The 20,985-nt window shown below is 54.3% G+C and overlaps 1 protein-coding gene across 1 annotated transcript in view; it reads left to right on the top strand.

Annotated features, from left to right (window-relative positions):
- Window positions 1-20,607, top strand: part of Ttbk1 (tau tubulin kinase 1) — a 36,563-nt gene extending 15,956 nt beyond the window's left edge. Inside the window, exons 13-14 of the mRNA XM_026383709.2 lie at window positions 17,800-19,391; window positions 20,217-20,607. Of these exons, the coding sequence (XP_026239494.1) occupies window positions 17,800-19,391; window positions 20,217-20,607 (1,983 nt within the window). The remainder of the gene's footprint in view (window positions 1-17,799; window positions 19,392-20,216) is intronic.
- Window positions 20,608-20,985: the final 378 nt, after the last annotated feature.

Here is a 20,985-nt window from a genome sequence, read left to right as displayed (position 1 = left end):
GTGCAGAATTTGACATAACAAGCTCCCAATATCTGAAGGATGTCTGCCTGGAGGCACCGGAGGCTCAGGAGAGAGAGCTTACCTGGAGTTTCAGAGTTCAGGTTCTGAGAACCATAGGAATGGGTGATGTCGCCCAAGAGGACTGTGCAGGGTGGGGAGACCGAAGCATGAGGACAGAAGCTAGGAAACACATCTAGATGACTGAGAAGAAGGGAGCCCTTAATAATGACGGAAGAGGGGACAGAGTATGGTGGAGCATGAGGAGCAGAGGGTCACCAAAATCAGGAAAGGGAGGGCTGACAAGGAGTGAAGAGGAGGCTGTTTCTACTGTCAGTGAAGCTTTCACTGCAGGTGACAGCCCCAAGAACCAGGGGACAGTGGGGACAGTGGAGGCAGTTCTAGATCGGGCACAGTGGTGGGTGTGTTTGAGGGCCCTGGGAGGGCCCAGCCTTACTGTGGTGTTACCTTCTTGTGTGGGCGGACTGAGGGACAAGATGGCAAGGGCAGGGAGGGACCAGATGGCGGTCAAATCTCAAATGCGAGGCTGAGGGTCTGAGCATGTCTCATGGTATTGTGGTTATTTTTTTCTGACAAGGACAGGGCTTCAGAATAGGTAAGAAGCCACTGGCCTGGCCATGCTTCTCTGTGGTGGGTGGAGGCTGACTTCTGACCTGGAAAGTAGACATAAACTCTTATACTGTATGCCAAATGGACTCTACAACTCCTCAGAAGGGCTGGGGAGAGCCATGAAAGTGATGCTGGAAGGGCCCGGGGGCAGTGCCCCATTCCACTGGATAGTCCATGTAGGGGCGTGCACCCGAGGTGCAGGGCTGTGGGCCGGTTCTGCCCCTTGCTCAGATGGGAGGCCTGGTTTGAGATCACATGGGTCCCCTGGGAAGGGCAGCTGTGGGCATGGGACCATCCCTGTGTGGAGGTCCTGGCTAGAAGAGAGGATCTCTGAACCAGGATCCTGGGGAGTATACCCCCTGGCCTTTCCCTGTACACTGGGGGCTCAAAAATGGGGACTATGCGTCTCTACCCAGAGAGGTACCAGCTGGCTTGAGTTGGAGGCTTGGCCCTGGCAGGATGTGGACTGGCCCAGCTGTGTTGGGACCTGGTCATTGTTCCCATCACGGCTGGCACCAGGAAAGCAGGAGAGGATCAAGGTCTGTTTGATGCCTCCGGCTCCCTGTTTCCTCATTCCTCACTCCCTGAACACTTGTCATAAGCCAGGAAGCAGAGGTGGCAGAGCAGACAGGTGTGATCATAGGTTGTGCCACCAGGAATTCAAGGAAGCTCCCAAAACAGTCATGCAGCTAGGCATGGGGACACATGCCGGTAATTCCAGCAGGTGGATCACAAGTTTGAGGGCAGTCTTAGCAACTTAGTGAGGCCTTGTCTTAAAATAGAAAATATCCCCACTGGGGATGTGGCTCAGTGGTTAAACGTCCCTGGGTTCAAACCCTGGTACCAAAAAAAAAAAAAAAAAGAAAAAGAAAAAAGAAAGACAGCAGGTGTTGGGAGGAAGCCCAGAGAAAAGTCAGAGGCCTCAGTCTGTACCTGGCTCTGCTCATCTCTACCTGGTGACCATGGAACAGACAGTCACCACTGTCCCCTTCTGGATCTCACAGTGAGGGAGCTGAGAGCTGAGCTATCTCTGAAGTTTTTCGCATCTTCAGATTTTCCCTGATTTCTGGGAACCATCTTCACTTTGGGGACTTCTGGCCAAGGGAGTGAGAGAGAGATTTGGGGGAGTAGGCATAGGTCTGTTATGCAGCCAGCCTGGGCTCAGGTCTTGCTCTCAGCATGGAAGGGGCCATGATGTGTCTATGGGGTGAGGTGTTGGTGGGCAGAACTGAGGTTGGTGGCATTCTGTCACCGTGTATGTATATATTTCTGTGTCGGCTGAGCATGGGAGTGGGTTAGAAGGTGGATGTGCACCTGGTGAGCACACGCATCGGCAGGTTCGTGGGGAGTGTAGGGGGCTGTGAGTGTGTAGGGATGCCTGGATACCTGGCATGTCAGAGCAGGAAGGATAATAACAATGAGAGTAATAATTCTGAAGACAATAACAGCTGGCACTTGACACTAGGCATTGTCACATTTTCCATGTGCATTCCTCACAACCACACCCGGAACAGGCAACCCTGTAAGTAAGGCTCGTGGCAGCTGTTTTTAGCATAGTGTCGCCAGCTGATACATGGTAGGACCAGGACTTGGATCCAGGTGGCTGGGTCCAGGGTCTGTGCTCTGAGATACTCAGTCCAGGTCTGTTTGTTGAGCAAGCAGAGGAGCAACACAGTATGGGGAAATAGTCTGCTCAGGGTCAGAGAGTGGGTGCCTGGCACCTGTGTGTGTGTGTGTGTGTGTGTGTGTGTGTGTGTGTATGTGTATGCATACACACATCTGTGCATGCCAGCTGGCTGGCCCTGTGGGCAGATGTGCCTGTGGGCACGGCTAAGTGCACAGTCGCCTCTGTGTGTGGCTGGAAAGGTGGGAAGGGCATGTTCTACCTGACAAGCAAGACCCTACTTCAAGGGCAGAGGAAGGGGGAGAATTGGACTGGCAGACATTTTTCCTTCTTCCCTTGGGACCCTGAGTGGACTGTTGAGCTTGGCTTGGGACTGGGTGGAGGCTCCTATCCTCACAGCACCCTGGAGGTCAGCCGGTGGGACTCTCCACCTCCAGAGTAACTAGAAGTTTCTATAGGGACAGCCTCCCACCCCCCACCCTTCCGCCTGCCATTTTTCTGTAAGGAATCCCTCCCTAGAGCTGGCAAACACTGCAGCTCCATCCCCTACCCCTGTGGAGGGCGGGAGGACAATCCTGTGGGACCAGGTGTACCGTTAAGCACCTGTTGTTCTTCCGTGTGTGTGATGCGGTACTTCAGAGAGATTTCTTTACACACACCTGGCTTTCTTCTTCAGGGAACTTCAGATGGAAGTTAGAAAGGGCCGAGACAACTAGGGCAGAGGGTACATAGCCAGCAAGTATGTGATTTGGGGGAGAGCTGTTTACCACCTTTGATGGGTGTCTCTGACTGATAACAGCTGGTCAGCTTTCCCAGAGTACACAGACATTTGCTGGGAAACCACCAAAACATTTCCCCATCATGAGCTGGGCAGTGATCTAGGGACTAGAGGACAAAGATGAATGAGGCTTCATTCACAGTCCTGTGCTTACAGAGCTTAAACGGGGTACAAAGGTAGGTCTAGAGGTGGACATTTATAATCAGGGTCATCAGGAGGAGAATGGAGCACTCACATCTGCTAGGACAGGAATGTGGGAAGCTGAGGTGTTGTCACAGGGGTGATTTTTCAATGGAGTGTTGAGGATAGGTAGATGGCCCCAGGGGTGCCTGGCCTGAAGGGCCGCAGCTTGCTGGGACTCAGTGTAAGCTTCGAAAATCTCCCTGGCAGCTGACAAATTCTGGCTGGGATTTTCAACTCAAGGCACCCACATGTGCTGTGAGAAGGGGCCTGTGGGTGCCTCTGCCCCTCAGTCTCTCCAGGTGGGCCTTGGCTCCTAACCTTACTGCATATGGGACTTGGCCTAGAAGAAACTGGCAGAGGAAGCAGGTGGGGCAGTTGATACTCTTTCTCCCTGCTCTGCAGGAGGTCCCATGCCAAGTCCCTTGTGTCCCTATTTGACACCAGCAAGGGAAGATGGGTCTTAGATGGGGCTGGGTGTCCCCAGTACCCTCCTCCTTCATCCCTAGAGCTGCCTTGTCAGTCCTAACTGCCACAATACAAGCTAAGTACCTGACCTTAGTCCCAGGAGGACTAGGGGTCAGCATGGGAAAGGTCTGTGACACCCAGGCCACCATTTCCAACCCCATGCACCTGGGATACTTCTTTCCCTCTGAGGGCAAGAAGCTCAAGGGCAGGACTCTTCCTGATGCCGAGGAGGCAGCTGCTCCTTCCACTGCTGCCTGCCTGGAGGCTCCTTGGGGAGAGAAGAGAGAATTAGAGTTGGATTTGCCCCTCCTCCTGACTCCTGTCCTCATTCTCAAGAATGGCTTAAAGGATTCTAAGGTGGCTCAGGAATACAGCACTCACTCCCTGGCAGGCACTGTCTAAGTGCTACCAGTGTACACACCTGGCCCCCACACCCTATGAGGTGTGGACCATTCTTCTCCACCCACCTCCTTTTTTTTTTTTTTTTTTTTTTTTTTTGGTACTGGGGACTGAACCCAGGAGTGCTTTACCACTGAGCTACATCTCCAGTTGTTTTTATCTTGAGATGGCCTTGCTAAGTTGGGAGGAGGCTGGCCTTAAACTTGTGATGTTCCTGCGTTAGCCTCTTGAGTCACTGGAATTATAGGTGTGTGCCACTGCACCTGGGTTTTTTTTTTTGTTTGTTTGTTATTGTTTTTTTGCACCTGGATTCTTATCCCATTTTACAGAAGAGGAAGCTGAGGCACAGAGGGACAAATAAGTTGAGGTCACCCAGATAGAGTAAGTGATAGAGCTGACATTAAAACATGAGTCGTTGGACTCCAGAGTCCAACCGCTGTCACTGAGAGTTTGATCCTGTCCTGTGATGGGTCTGGGGTGCCAAGTGTGCAAGGAAGGTATGCAAGGGCTGATCCTTAGACCTGGTGAGGAGCTGGAGCTTGGTGGGGGGAGAGGCAGCACCCTGCCAAGGTGACTAGGACAGAGGCAGAGGGCCTTCCTGAGGGAATCCAGCTAGACAGGGGCTAAGTCAAGAAAGCTTCTCGGAGCAGGTGAGTGACCAAGGTCTCTGCTGGGAGACCATGGTGTGACAAGTGCCCAGAGGAGGCTCAGGACAGGGCGCTGGAGGCCAGCGCCGCAGGGGCTGTGAGCGGTGGGTGGCCCAGCTGTCGAGTCTGTGCCTGACGCCTCTTTTCCCTCCACTCTCTTGGTCTCTTTCAGTTGGAGGAGGACAGACTCTCGGGGCACTCCCTCCCGCGGTACAGCCCCCTGCGACGACTGGCGTCCTCCGTGTTCTCCTCCTCCACGCTGGAGACCGAGCATTACCCTCACCCCAGCGGCGGCGGCTCCTCGGGCTCCTCCGGTTCCCTCATTCAGCGCAGCCGCTCCGCCGAGAGCAGCCCCGTGCGGGCGCCCCACCGGCGCCACGCGCCCCTCGCCGCCGGCAACCACAGACTCGTGCCCTCGGTGCTCCGCATCTCGCGGTCCCAGCTGCAGCAGGTGTGGGCCCGGTTCACCCACAAGACCTAGGCTGGGCCCCCCCCCTCCTGGAGGGGGCAGGTGGGGGGGGTGGGGAGCAGGCAGAGACCACGGTTCCTTCCCAGGACGCAATAATCACACCACACACACCCCGTCCCGCCCCACCGTGCAATACAGCTCCCCCTAGAACGTTGGCCCAAGGTACTGTAATACTCCTGCCCCCAGTCTCCGTCCCACCCCCCCACCGTCTCCCTTTGCTAGGTGCCAGCCAAATGGTGCTGGAAGGGGTGGGGCTGGCCGTGCAGTTTTGAGGACAGGGCAGGGGCACTGGGTCTGGGGTCCAGTGGAAACCAGGTTGTCAGAGATGAGGTGTACTAGGCCAGTCAGTCTGGCCTGGGGTTTGTTCCGTTTAATCGCGATCTCTGGGCATGGCTGGGTCTGACCCACTTCTGAAGGGCTGGTGGAGACCAGGACCCTGGCAGTGGGCTTGTGTTTGGTGTCTTTTATCGCCGTGGGGCAGGGTGTGTGGCCTTGTGAATGGGATAGGGGCCTGGTGCCAGGCTTGGGGTGTGGTGAGGAGGTGTCTCTATACTCAGTGATGGGGAGGGGGTAACCCTGTGATCTGATGAGCCCTTCCCACGCCATCATCACGGAGGCCAGTCACTTTCCTCACACATCTTATCCCAGAAAGCCCAGGGCTCAGTTCTGGGTCAGCTGCCTCTCCCCCAAGACTTATGTGCTGTCACTCACTGCTAGGATTGGTTGTCTAGCTCCAGCTCTTCAGGAGCCACGGAATGGTGCAGCGGGGTCAGGGTCAGGGATCTGTTCCTAAAGGCAGAATGGAACCCAACAGTGAGGGGACCTGTCTAGATAGAGTGCAGATAGGGGATTGTTAAGGATGAGGAGCTACCTGGGGAGACCTCTGTGCTCATAGCAACACTGGTGTCTCAGGACCAATCCCAGGGAGGAGCAGCTCACCTCTGTCCCTCTTAGGAGGTGACTTCTTCCTATAGGTGCTCAGCCAAGCTGGTTGGTCCCCAGGGTGGTGGTGAAGACAGAGTAGAGGTAGGCAGATCAGTGGGATCTAGAGATGAGTGGGGGTCAAAATGATTGATTGCTCATGCCCTTTCTGCCCATTTCTCAGCCCTGAACCTGTCACTGCAGGGATCCCAAGTTTCCCTTTCTTCATTTCTGCCCATGCCAGCAGCAGCTCTGTTTCTTGGGGAATGGGGTTGTAGTTAAGAGGGTGCCAGAAAAGGTAGTATCTGTTTAAGGAGGGGAGGAGACCGGATGATTTGCAAAAATGTTTATTTCAGAGAGATTGTGCCTGTGTGTGTGCTTGTGTGCATGCATACACACTTGTGAGTGTGAGTGTGCTTGTCATGGGTGTTTGTACCTGTGGCAAGACTGCCATAGATGGATGCTCAGGCTATGCCTTGCACAGTTCCAGGGAGTGTCATTTGCATAGACCATAATGTGACTGGCACCCATTGAAGTCAGACAGTGTTACAGGTGTGTGTGTGTGTGTGTGTGTGTGAGAGAGAGAGAGAGAGAAAGAGAGAGAGAGAGAGAGAGAGAGAGAGAGAGAGAGCCAGAAAGATGTCTGTGTGGTTCTTGATAGTTTCCTATGCACTTACCCTCATCCTAGCTCCTCTCCCTACCCTCTTCTCCCTCTGATCTCTCCTTCTCTCCCAACTCCATGATCCATCAACTCCCCAGATGTCTCTGGTTAGAGTAGAGTTAAGGCCCCTGCTTCATCCAGGGAGTGCTGTAAGTGTGGTGGGCAGTGTCTTGGAGCCTAGCTGTCCTTACATATGGCCAGCATTGTGGTATGGCCCAGTGGCTATGATCTACTTCCATAGCACCCACTTAATTTGAACAATCTTTTTTTTTAATTGTTATTATTATTTTTTTTAATGAGAATGGCCGGGCCAAGAGCATCTTTTTCATCTGGCAACAAAAGCCAGACTTGGGTCTTAATACTTACGTCTCATCCCCACCTCCATTCTGACCTCTCACTTTGAACTTCCCCAGACCCAAGCCTCTGTCATCCCAGGGCTGTTCTGGATGGCTCCACACCCTGCCCAGAAGTTAGGGGAGGGGTCTTGGTAGACCCTTTGAGAAAGAACAGAAAACAAAAAGCACAAAGGTGAGGGGGTGGGATGAACTGCATCCCCACTCTCCTCCTCCCTGCACTGCCCCCCTCTCTTTCCTTTCCCCCCTGGCCTGCTTCCCATCCTCCCCAAGTGGTGGCAGGGGGTGATTTGAGGGGAGTGTGCCCACTCTCCACTCCATAGGTCAATAGCACGGGGCCTCCCCAAAACCAAGCACTCTGTTATCTGGCATTCCCTTCCAGAAAGTTCCACCACCCAACCCTGAGCAGATCTTCATCTCGGTGACCTTGAGGTACTCTAAGATCCCAAAGTGCCTTGTGACTTATCAAAGATGATGGCATGGGCTCCAGCCTTGTTTTAGCGTTAAGTATATGTTACTGTTTCCAAAGCCTTTGGGGGTGGGGGACCTGCTAAGCATCCCAAGGCGGCTGAGTTTTCAAACTCACACACCCTGAACTGACCCTTGTGAGAGAGTTTGTGTCCTTTAAAGCAAGGCCATGATTCAAAATATTTTGTCCTTTGGGGGACATCCTTTTGCATATCCTCTGTGTTAGAGGAGTGTTTGTAAGCCATAAAGCTCTGAGCTAACAGGAGATGGTCTTGATAACACTATCTTTTCAGGATGGCTTTGACTTTTGGAAATTCTAAGGTCATTTTAATCACTAGAGTTATTCACTAGAGTTCACGTCCATGTAGAGCTGGGTAGAGCCCCTTCGTGGTTAAGGGCTGAGTAGCCATCTCAGGTTCCAGGCTAAATAGGGGTGCTATGAGCCTCCGGTGTTGTCAGATTCTTTTTCTCCATAGGATTTTCCAAAAAAGCAGGCCAGAATGTTTCCAGAAATGGTACCCTGCTTGGGGAAAGCATGCAGCCTCCCATGGTTAGCTTTGAAAACAGACAGTCCTCTTCCTAGCCCCATACTGGGGATTTAACCTAGGGGCACTCTACCACTGAGCTACACCCCAGCCCTTTTTATTTTTTATCTTTGCAACTGGCTAAGTTGCCCAGGGTGGCTTTGAACTTGCAACCCTTCTGCCTCAGCCTCCCAAGTATCTGGGATTACAGGCATGCACCACTGTGGCCAGCTCAAATAGCACTTTGTTGTACTTTGAAAACGATGTTCTCATACCGGTGTACTCAAACCCTGCATATATTGGTGTCTTCCAATTATTTTTTTATTTAATGGTCACTGGCACACAATACTTATTATCATGTGCCAGGAAATGATCTGAGCACTTTACAATATTAACTCATTTGAACCTCATATAGGCCTATGAGGTAGATCCCAGTATTACTGCATTTAATGGATTAATAATAACATTTCATTTACACAAACCTATAGGAAAGCCTGCCAATGCTGAATAACTAAGATCATGTTCTGTAGGACTTTTTAAACGTTTTCTTCTGCATAGTAGTTTACTTATTTATGGTCCTTTCTGGTTGGTCCTTCCTCAGCTATATAGGAAGAGGCAAGTTGTCTCTGAGCCATTCTTTCCAGATGCAGGTTACTCCAGAGCACTGGGATCAGTTGAAATGGCTGGACCCTGTTTCTCCAGGACCCCTCCCCCTCAATCCCACATGGTCCCAAATATCCCATAGCAGTCCTGGGAATTAGATGGGTAGATTAAGTTCGGTGAGAAAACAGGTGCTCTGAATCCTGACCTTGGTACTGGTGGGGTTCTAGAGGTCGGGCTCACAGCCAGGGAGATACTGGCATTGCTAAGCACTGATCAGGGGACTCTGAGCCAGTGTTACCAACTTATACAGGAGTGTGAGGGAAATGACAGGTTTGGGGACTGTGGTAAACAGGAAGCTTCCACCCTGGCCACTATCCTCAGACCAGTTGTCACTGTCTTCCAATTTTTATGTGAAATCTCCCAATTTTGAATTGTTGGCATATAATTTAACACACACACACATTTACACACAGACCACAGAACAGTTTTTTTTTTTTTTTAAGAAAAAAGAAAAATCTGTGTGTGAGCCTAACAAAACCAGTTTCCAGGAGGAGATTACCCAAGCTCATAAGCCCCAGGAGCCTGAAGGTCTCCCCAATGCACATACAGCCAGGGCTGCAGTAGAGGGGGCAGCGTTCTTCCCAGGAACTCAAACCAGCTGGGCTTCTTAGAGAAGGCAGTTCTCAGCCAGCAGGACTGTGTGGTGTGTGTGGTGTATACATGTCACGTGGACGTGCCTGAGTGTGTGGGGCCACGAGACTTGTTTGTGGTGATCAGAATAGGACCACCTAGTGGAACCGGTATTTTTTCAGTGGGAGAGAGTATGTTGTGAGGACTCTGGGTCAGTGAAAAATGTTCTATTAAATTCTCAATAACTAATACACAACCCCACATGCACTCAAGGCAGCTTGTCATAGCAATAACCACTCAGCACTCTTGCCCCCACCCCAATATCCTGAACCCCACACTCTCCCTTTGCATTTTCAATTTGGGGGAAAAAAGACCCACCCAGCCCTGCCAATTGGGTGGCAGAATAGTGGCACCTCTGAGCCAGGCTGGTCCCAGTACCCTTCTTACCGTGTGTCTCCTCTCTAGGTTCCTTTATCTGGGGAGGTTGGGTGCTGTCTCTGCAGTGGAGTGGGAGGAGCCCCAGCCACTGAGGCAGACAAAAGGAGCTATGTCAATTTATCTGAATGGGGTGGTCAGGGGAAGGGATCATGCTTAAGGGAGGATGTGGCTCTGATTCTGGATGGGGGTGCTCTCGCTATGGGGACACACATGTTGTGTCCTCTGCTGTTCCAGGATTGATTTGGTACCTAGGGATGGAAGCATGGACCCCTAAGGAGGACCTGACGCCACTCCACCCCACTGAACCCCAAACTCCACTTAGATCTGGGACACTCCCAACCCCAGGGGCAGGAGCCAGCCTACCCCCATAGTCAGCCTCTGAAAGCTTAAAGCATCCTTCTCACTAAGGGAAAGGCTCCCAGTCTGAAGGCCATATCCCTATTGTTTCTCATGTACCACCCTCTGGGCTTCCTAGCCTAGGATGCCCCTGATTCTAAGTGCCCCTTTCCCCTAAATAGAGGTGGGGGGAGGAATGAAGCCCCAAGTACTGTGGGAACCTTTCTAGATCTCCTCTCCTACTCCCTATTGCCGGCAATCCCACCCTTTGTCCTCCCGTCCTGCATAGGCTGGGGGAGTGGGGGTCAGCTGGTCTCACACACGCGCACACACGCACACACACATACATTCTGAAGCTGCACACACACTTCATCCACTCATCCACTCTCCCAACAGCACCCTAGCAGCCCGGTCCGGAGCGCTTCCGGGCCGCTCTTGCAGGTTTCTAACTGTAAAGGGACTCCTACAGCCACATCCAGCTCGGTCCCCTCCCTGGGGACCCGCCCTACTCCTCCCCACTCCGCCTGGCCCCTGCCCCTACCCTCGTGGCCGTCGCACCAAGAATGTACGTTCGGTCTTTTTAACCAGCTGCTACGCGGCGTGACCAGGGTACAGCCTGGCCTCAGTCCCAGCCCCGCGCCCCGCCTGGCGGGGACTTGGTGCCGGCCCCCGCGCCCGCCGAGCTGCCTGCTGCTAAGTACTTAACCTGGGTTAGCGCTCCCCGTCGCCCTGTTCCCGCGCTCCGTTCCGTTTGCGTTTCCCCTCGGCCGGTCCCGGCCCCGCGTCCCTGGCCCCGGGCCAGGCGGGGAGCAGTCGGGACTTGCCCCTCGTCCTGCCAGGGCTGCTGGCAGGCCCGTCGCCCCACCCCAGGTCCCCGTTACCTCGCCGCCCACAGGGCTGCCGGCTCCCACAACTGGCCTTGCAATTGGATGCCAAAGAGCCCAGAGTTGAGAGGGAGCAAAGCTTTGAGCCTAGGTCTCTCAGAGCCACCCGACACCCCCTTTTTGTCCACGCCCCAGTCTGCGTCCTCTGCCCCACCCCATCCACAAACTAAGGGCCCTGGGGGTCCCCAAACACACCCCCACTTCCAGCTCTTCCCCCAACCCCATCCCCCAAAATAAAACTCAGGGACCAACATCTGCTTCCTTTGCACTTGCTCCGTCGACCCCTCCCCCGACGTGGAGGGGCTTCTGTGGGGGAGGGGCGGGCTTCCGGGCCCTTCAGAGTTGACAGTATTGAGCGAGGAGAGGGGCTGTCCCCTGCCCCACGAAGTGAGACTGGCGGGATGGGGAAGTTCAGTCCCGGGCCCAGCTGAGCTCCCTCCCTCCAGGGACCCGGGTATCCCCTTCTCAGCGTCGGGAGATAATTCGGGTGGGGGGAGGAGCGAGGGATGAGAAAGGGGCTGGAAAGAGGACCTTCCTGGAGGTCCCAAGTCCCAGCCGGTTTATTCCTGAGCCTCCCCCTCCCATCATAAATCCTTCCCCGACCCCCCTTTTTGTACTGCAATAAAACTGTAATATACGCTTGCACTATTCCCGACCCGGCCAGCATAAGCATGCACGAGAAACTCAAACCCACACACACACGAAGATGGGACGCTTTATTTTATTTTTTTCTTTCCTCTTCCTCTTTCTCTCCGGGGTGCGTCCTCCTTAGTGTACATAGCGGCGTCGGGGGGGCCCCCCCGGGCCCGGGTAGAAAAGCATGCACTGAGCACCCCTGCCCCTAGATTGCGAGTACTGTACAAATCCAACACTTGAAACCGACACGCACACGCGCGGCGCCGCCACAGGGGTGGGACACGGACACGCACCCACGCGCACACGGCCGCGCACGGGCGGGGGTGGGGGCGCCCCGTAGTCACGCGTCGCTGTGCGAGGGATCTTGTGCCTTTTTAAGTCCCTGGTATGTTCATGCAGACAATCCGGAGAGCTTGTGTACTACCAAATCCTTATTAAAGACGCCTTCCAGGAACCTGCGCCTTGGCCTGCTTTCTTTCACCAACTCTTCCTTCCCTCCTAGTCAATGCAGACCTCAATTCTGGGGGCGCCCGCTGGGCAGAGGGCAGCGGCTAGTATGTTGTTGACTCAGGGACTGGTGGGATCTCTACAGGCGGGCAGGGTCTACTTGGAATTGAGTTACCCGACTGTCTTCTTTCATGGCGGGGAGGTAGTGCATGGACTGGTCTCTAGGTCCAACTCCAGATTCCCTGAGGAGTCCTGCTGTGATGTGAGATCCACTGGATTCCCCCACTCCTTTGTCCCCTCTCCTGCCTGGGAGAAGGGGGAACACTTGGTAGGAGAGAGCACCTAGACAGGGATTGTGCAAAGGCTGCAGCTGCAGGGATGCAATGTGGGTGGAAGGAAGACTAAGGCAATGAATGACAGCTGTGGGACACTAAGGAGGAGAGAACAGGAGACAGACTGTAGAGACAGGCTGAAGGAGCCCCAGGGACTCTCCTTCTCTGTCCCTCACCACCAGGAACACTGCAAAAGAAGAAAGTATCTCTCCTCTTTGGGACCAAAGCAAGCATGGTGCTTCCATCTGCTTGAAGGACCAGCTAGGGCTGTATTCACAACCCTCAGGGCATTTTGAAGACACCCCCCCCCACACACACACACAGGCACACACCTGTCAGCTCCTGGCCCTGGGCCAGGGGGAAGGTTGGAGAGACTGAGGCCTGGAGGTCAAGGGTGTGAAGCCTGTGGGGCCCCAGCATGAACAGCTATATTCCCACCTTCCCCTTCCCTGTCCAGAGTGAGTGTGGGTGGCAGAGTGGAAGAAGGACTCTTGACTTGGCAGAGGTGGGTTTAGAGTGAAGAGAGGGCAGAAAAACAGAGGAAGAATTTGGGTAAAACAGCCATGGCGGCCAAAGAGCTGCCAGAGGCTACTTGATTCATGGTTCCTTTCCTTTCTTCTCAGACCAGAGGGCTCCAGCATGGTGGGGAGGTAGGGGGTGGTTCTCTCAGCAGTTTTGTCTTCCAGGGTGGAGGTGGGGAGGCAGACTGTGCGTGATAGCCAGTTTCTGAGGTCAACCCCTCTCAGGTCCTTCCCCTTCAACCTTGGGACTTTGGGCTGATGTGTTACACTGTCTGGGCCTGGCTGGAGTCCCGACAAGAGCTGCCCTATGCACCCTGTGTGGGCACTGGGATGCAGGTATGTGGAGTAACTGTCCCCAGTGTCAGTGTTACAGAAGTCAACATGGACTTGGCTGGACCCTGAAGCTGGCGGGGCCCAGACCTCAGTCCTCTCAACTGGGCTCAGTGGAGGGAAAGATGGGGCTGGGGCATTCACCCTTTTCAAGGGTCTCTGCTTGAATGGCCTGCTCCTTCTCCCCCATTATCCAACCCTTGCCAATTCTGCCTTTTACTGAACTCAGTCCAAATCACCAGGAAGTTTTAAAACAGCAGGAGTTCTGGGCCTCAAAGCTGACTTACAGATTTGGGGGTGGGACTCAGGCTCTGCACTTTAATTTTTTATTTTTTGTGCTGGGGATTGAACCTGGGGCCCTCAACCACTGAGCCACCTCCCTAGCAGGTTTTAATTTTTTATTTGGAGACAGGGCCTCACTAAGTTGCCTAGGGCCTTGTTAAGTTGTTGAGGCTGATTTTGAACTTTTGATCCACCTGCCTCAGCCTCCTGAGCCTCTGGGATTACAGGTGTATGCCACTGTGCCCAGTGGGCTCTGCACTTGAAAAAACAAACAAACAAACAAACAACAACAACAACAACAAAAAAACAGAAATGCTGTGCCAGGCCAGGCCTGGGAGCCACATGATGCAAATTCATTCACTGCCCTAGAAAGGAAGTAAAAAGGTCTGAGACTGGCCAGAGTTGACTGGCCTTTGCTAGAACCCAGCACAGGTGGGGTAGAGCAGTGTCATAACCGTGCCCTTCCCGTGGTGTCCTCAGGCTTCTGGGGCCAAGTATACAGAGGATATCCAGAGGTGACTGACTGAGTGAATGAACACAACAAGATCAAGGGGCAAGAGCTCTCTGGGCACCCAGGAAAGGTAGGGAGAGGGCTAGGCTAACTGAGGAGGGAGGAGCCCGAGCCGGGCCTCTGTCCTTCCCCAGCTTTCTATTTTTGAAATAGAAAATCCAGCTTGTCTAGACTGCTGTGAAGAGGTACTGATGCTGAAGTCACAGTCATTTCTCCCAAAGGTCAGAAGGTCTCAATTCCCCTGCCAAGGGATGGGGTGGGAGGCCATTGAAGCACTGGAAAGAGTTTTAGGTCCTGGGCCACCTGGTCAGTAGGCTTCCTGATTTGAAACAGATCCAAATCAATTTCTCTCATCAGGTCTTGGTGACCCGGTCTGGTTTTATGACAAGCAACTGATTTCAGTTCTTGTTCTTCCTCTCTCCCAGGTAGTAGGAGGGGATGGCCTTGAGATGAAGGAGAGAGGATTCAACCTGCAATCATCTACTGTGGGCACTGTGTGTGAGGGTCCCATCCTCTGGACAAGACTTCTCCACAGCAATCCAGGGCTTGGTCAGCTGGCAGTGGAAAGGATAGTTCTAACTATGATATCAAGAAGTCAGCCATGGGATAGGGCAAACAGAGAGGTTCTTCAGAGAAAGGGTGACCAGGTGCAGCCAAAGGACACTCCTGTTGGGTGGGATGTGTCTGGTGCTAGGAGGGCAAATTCCAAGCTAGGCAAGAGAGAAACATGATCAGAGCTCTGCATGTCTGTCTGTCCCTGGTTCTAAGTGCCATCACCTTCCACTTACCCAGGAACTTACAATAGTCTCCTTCCCCTCCGCCAGCCATTTTCTTTAGCTTTAACATCCATAAGTGAATGGGGCAAGATGCCCCAACATGAGACCTGGCACAGAGTCAGTACTTAACATCTGCTAACCGAGTGAATGGATGAGTGAGAATGAATGAAGGGGATGGATAAAGAAAACAATTTCTGGGGACTTCCAGCCTGGATGTGGACAGGATAAAGTTCTAAGGATGTTCCTTGCCTGGCCCTTCATGGTGTGCTGGGGTCCCGCGGGGCCCAGGACTACCTTGTCTTGAATTACTCCCCCTCCCCAATTAAGTCCTCAAAGACAAAGGCATGGATTACAAGGAAGATGGTGGCATTTGGGCAGGGGAAGACACAACCTGGTAGATGCTTGGCCTTGGAGCTTCCTGCCTCACCCTCCACCAGCTTTGGTATTGGCATTGGAGCCCCAGTGGCAGAGCTTCTCCTGTTTCCACCTCACCCCCATAGGTCCCACTTTTCTGAAGTTGGGGAAAGGACAATGATTACAAACCAGACAGAGTAGAGTAGGGAATAGGAAGAGCTGACATTTATTGAGTTATCCAGAGGCCCACTGCTATACAAACTGGTTCATATAAGCATATATAGGATCACAACCTTTGTGGAGTGTCCATCATCTCATTTCTTTTTCTGATGTAGACATCGAATTCATCATGAAACCAAGAACCATGTCTATCTTGTTTAAAACTTGATCCACAGATTCCTAACCTATAACATGGTAAACAGGACAGCAGACATTCAAGGACCACTTTTTTTCTTGGTACTAAGGATTGAACCCAGGGGCGCTTAACCACCGAGCCACATGCCCAGCCCCTTTTATTTTTTATTTAGAGACAGGGTCTCGCTAAGTTGCTTAGGGCCTCGTTAATTTTGCTGAGGCTGGCTTTGAACTTGCAATCCTTCTGCCTCAGCCTCCTGAGCTGCTGGGATTACAGGTGTGAACCACCGCGTCCAGCTTCAAGGACCACTTCTTAAGTGAGTGAATGAATGAAAAAGCCCTCCAGGGCTGGGGCTGGGACTCAGTGGTAAAGCGCTTGCCTAGAATGTGTGAGACACTGGGTTTGATCCTCAGCACCACATAAAAATAAGCAAATAAAATAAAGGCATGCTGTCCATCTACAAATATATAAAAAAAAAAAGGAGGGGGGGGAGGAAGGAAGGAAGGAAGGGAGGAAGGAAGGAAGGAAGGAAGGAAGGAAGGAAGGAAGGAAGAGCGAGCCCTCCAGGGGCTGTTTATAAGAGAAAAAACCATGTGAACACACGCAGATAGAAGATGTGGATATACAAGTAGGAAGGAGAGAATCATGAAGTCTGATTGATGGGTGGACAGGAAAGCTTTGTGGAAGAAGAATGGCTGAAAAAAGAGGAGGATTTTATCACATGAACAGAGAGGATTTGAGGGACCCCGGGACAGAAGAAACTGCCTGGGCAAAGTGTGAAACGTTTGATGTGTCTAGAGAAGTTCTGGCGGCATCAGAATGGCTGGGACACATGGCAGGGGACTGCAGTAAGTGAGGCTGGAGAGTAGGTGGGAGCCAGAGTGGGTGGGGCTGGGGTTGCCTCAAGCCAAGGATGGGAACTGTCTTCTGAGGACAATGCAGGTTTGCTATAGAGATTGAGAGAGTCAGATCTGAGTTCCAGGAAGATACTCAGGCAGCTCCAAGAAGGACGGATGGCAGGGCAGAGAGAGTTCAGGGTGGAGAGAGCAGGCTGGGAACCACAGGCAGGATCAGTGGTGCTCACGGGCTGCGGGGAGCAGACATAGCGATGATTCAGAGGGACTGTGGATAGATGAGCAGGGGCTTCTGGTCTGGATGGGCTGTGTTCTGTTAGTTCAGGAAGACAGAGGCCCAGTGTATTCAAAAAGGCTAACAAAGTGCCAGCCACTGTCAACAACATCCCAGTGGGGAACAAAGCCCTGTCAGCCACAATGGGCCCAGTGCACTGTGGGCACTAGGGATGTTTGTGGACTGAGTAGGTCCACAATAGATTTGTGGGGTGAATGGGACCCAGGAGGTGAAGGAGACACAGCAGGTCCTGATAAGGTGGACTTTCTAGTCTGGAAGGAAGCAGGCCAAAGGAGGATGTGGCCGGCATCTAAAAATCCAAAAAGAGGTTTGGCCATTACTTTGCCAAGGGCTCTGCAGGAGACTTCAAAGTGGAAAACTTAGTTGAGTTGAAATCTATGAGGGCTGGACAAATTCCTGGCTGACAGGTCAGGCCAGCACAGGAGGGAAGAGGATTGGTGCTCCAGGGGCCCAGCCTGCACTTTTGAGTGACAGAGTACAGCTTTATGTTCACCCTCACTGAACATAGGTTCTGGTGACCGTGGGAAGTCAGCTCTCTGGCTGTAGAGAAGCTATTCCCAGGGAGGGATAGGGAGGGCTAGCCATCCATGGCCGGCACGGGCATGCCCCTCTCAGAAAGTGACACAGACTCTTGCCGCCCATCTCTGGGCCTGGTTTCCTCATCTCTCAAAGGGAAGGTAGATGTAAATCGTGGCTATGGTAACTTCTGGTTCTTGTTTTCTGCTATCAACTAAACTCTACAGTTGGCTCTGGGGTTTGGGATGCACATAGTGAGGGAAGGAGTGAGTTAAATGGAGAGGGCAGGGAGACAGAAAAGCCATTAGGATCAGGGTCTGGGACCTAAAGGGACCTGGAACTTGGACTCAATCACTCTTGAAAGATTTACTGAGTACTTAGTAGGTGCCAGAGATCACTCTAGGGCCTGAGATATAGCAATGAATGAAACGGACCCAGGGCCCCCCTCTGCAGACTCACATTCTGGTGGCTGCACTTGGGGGCTGGGGGGGGGGTCTCCTAGCTTGTGGGTGCAGTTGAAGACTTCTCCAGGCAAAGAAGGTGTGTAACCTCAGCGGGTCCCTGTGTGTGCCCTTTGCAGGTGTTCTCTGTGGCACCCCCGTTTGAGATGAATGGCCTCCCGCGAGCTGTGCCTCTGAGCTTGCCCTACCAGGACTTCAAGAGAGACCTCTCCGATTACCGAGAACGGGCACGGTTGCTCAACAGGGTCCGGAGGGTGGGCTTCTCGCACATGCTGCTCACCACCCCCCATGTCCCGCTGGCTCCTGTTCAGCCTCAGGCTAATGGGAAGCCGGAAAAGGAGGAGGAGGAGGAGGAGGAGGAAGAGGAAGATGAGGAAGAAGAGGAGGAGGAGGAAGAGGAGGAGGAGGAGGAAGAGGAGGAGGAGGAAGAGGAGGAGGAAGAGGAGGCAGTGGCCCTGGAGGAGGTACTGGAGCCCCGCAGTGGCTCTAGCAGTGACGGGAGCGAGAGGAGCACCGACCGGAGCCAGGAGGGGGCCCCGTCCACACTACTAGCTGACGATCAGAAGGAGTCCAGGGGCCGGGCCTCCATGGCTGACGGGGACCTGGAACCTGAGGAGGGCTCCAAAACGCTGGTGCTCGTCTCCCCTGGCGACATGAAGAAGTCGCCCGTCACTGCCGAACTGGCCCCCGACCCTGACCTGGGCACCCTGGCTGCCCTCACTCCTCAGCATGAGCGGCCCCAGCCCACTGGCAGCCAACTTGACGTGTCGGAGCCAGGTACCCTGTCCTCCGTCCTCAAGTCTGAGCCCAAGCCCCCGGGGCCTGGAGCAGGGCCAGGAATGGGGACTGGTTCCACAGGGACAGCGGGTGTGGCAGTGACTTCCTCACCCTTCACCAAAGTTGAGAGGACCTTTGTGCACATTGCGGAGAAAACCCACCTGAACGTCATGTCTTCCGGAGGACAAGCCTTGCGGCCTGAGGAGTTCAGCACTGGGGGCGAGCTGGGTCTGGAGGTGCCCTCTGAGGGGGGCATTATAGAAGAGGGGGCTCCAGTGCCCCTGGAGAATGGCATCGCCCTGTCAGGGCTGGATGGGGCTGAGACGGAGAGCTGTGCCCTGTCTGGACCTCCAGGAGAAACACCCTCAGAGGTGGCCACAGACTTACTGCCCAATGGCCCAGCCTTTACTGATGGGCCAGTCCTAGCATCATCCCCACCAGAGCCAGGCCCTGAGAAAATGGCCACCATCTCCCCCAGCCGCCAGGCCAGGCTAAGCCCTCGCCCCAGGAGCCGTATTCCTGTCCTGCTGTCTGAGGAGGACACAGGATCGGAACCCTCAGGCTCGCTGTCAGCCAAAGAGCGGTGGAACAAGAGGGTCCGGCCACAGCAGGACCTGGCACGGCTGGTAATGGAGAAGAGGCAGGGTCGCCTGCTGTTGCGGCTGGCCTCGGGGGCCTCATCCTCCTCCAGCGAGGAGCAGCGTCGTGCCTCTGAGACACTCTCAGGCACGGGCTCCGAGGAGGACACGCCTGCCTCAGAGCCCGCAGCAGCAGCAGCAGCAGCCTTGCCTAGGAAGGTCGGGAGGGCAGCTGCCACCCGGAGCCGGATTCCCCGCCCCATCAGCATCCGCATGCCCACGCCTGCCGCAGCCCAGCAGCCCCGGGGCAGATCCCATGGTGCGGCCCCAGCATCTGACACAGCCATCACCAGCAGGTGAGAAACCCCTGCCAGCCCCAGGGTGGGCAGAGGGTGACCACAGAAGCCTCTACTAGTAGGGGCTTCCCCAGAGCCAAGGTTAACCTTGGGCTATGGAAGATTCAGGAGGGACCCTCAGCTTTACTTCCAGTCTACTATTTCCCAGCTGTGTTCTGTCTCACTTTTGATTCAGGTCAGTGCTGTCCCTGGGCTCAAGGGAGTAGCTATGGTGAGCACATCTGGAGAGGATGCTAGGGAGGCCAGGCTTAGGAAAGGTTGATGGAGACCAGCGGGGTTCACACACGTCTCTGGTGTGCCATTGGGTCATTTGAAGCAAAAGATAAAACCCAGAGCTTTGTACAGTTGGGAGAAAACACTATTTTATATTAATACAGTTTATTTCAGATTAGTATGAGCATTTTTTAGTTGTAGTTGGATACAATACCTTTATTTTATTTATTTTTATGTGGTGCTGAGGATCAAACCCAGGGCCTTCGCATGTGCTAGGTGAGCACTCTACCACTGAGCCACAACCCCAGCCCAGTATGAGCATTTTAAAGATGAAACTGGGCCCTCAAAGAAAGCCTGCAGCAGGCTCTTTGAGCCCAGCCTAAGGGTGTGAGACTCTTAGGGGTCCTGCCCAGGAAGGAGGGAGCACCAGGGCTCCGTTTACTCTTCTGTGTCTGGTCTCTTCAGTCTCATCTGGCTCTGGGGATGCAGGACTCAAGGGATGCAAGCCTCTAGGGACGGGTGCCACCACCGTTCTGAAAATGTCTCTCCTTTTTTGTTTCTTTGCCCTCTTCTTTTCTGTTGCCTTCCTTCTGTCCTCTGATCCTCAAACAGGCTCCAGTTGCAGAAGCCCCCAGGGTCGGCCCCTGCTGCTGACCCCCGTCCCAGTTCGAAACAGCTCCCAGGTCGTGGTCCTGGCCCAAGGCGAGCCCAAGCCACCAAGCCCCCCGCGCCCAGCAGTCCTGGCCTCCCCACCTCGGCCCCACGCCATCCCAGCGCGTCCCCACGGAGCCAGTCCCTGTCCCGCAAAGAGAGCCCCTCCCCCTCTCACCATGCCCGGTCTGGGCCTCCCCCACCCCGGGGTGTCCTCCAGGGCCGAGCCCAGCCTGACGGCACCCCTACCCCCGGGGGAGCCAAGAAAGGACCCAGAGGGAAACTCCAGAATCAACGCGCAACAACCAAAGGCCGGGCGGGGGTCGCGGAGGGCCGGGCCGGGACCAGATAATGACGCCCGCGGCTCTCTTCGGGCCCCCCAACCCTCACCCCGGCCCCCCGCCCGCAGCTGGCCACACTGGAACAGCTTCCAGCACAGCCTTACGCGCCCGATGCGCGCCACCCGCGGCCCCAGCTTCCCGCCTGCACCTGCGAGGACGTGCGCGAGCACACGTCGCACCCTTCTGGCCCTGCCAGGCCAGGGGAGGGGAGTAGCTGTCTCTCCTTCCTCTCTCCGCGTCCTCCCCTCCTCCTGCTGCCCCTCTGCCCGGGCAGGCTCACGACGACCCCTCCGCCCGGGAAGGCTCAGCCATCCCCCACTCACACACCAGGCCCTGGCTGCTCTCCATGCTCCCCAGGGGCCTCTGCTTACCCTTCCTGCAGCATCTTC

Source organism: Urocitellus parryii, chromosome 8 (genome assembly GCF_045843805.1).
Source record: "Urocitellus parryii isolate mUroPar1 chromosome 8, mUroPar1.hap1, whole genome shotgun sequence".
NCBI classification, from domain to species: Eukaryota; Metazoa; Chordata; class Mammalia; order Rodentia; family Sciuridae; genus Urocitellus; species Urocitellus parryii.
This window is presented reverse-complemented; position numbering and strand designations above follow the sequence as displayed.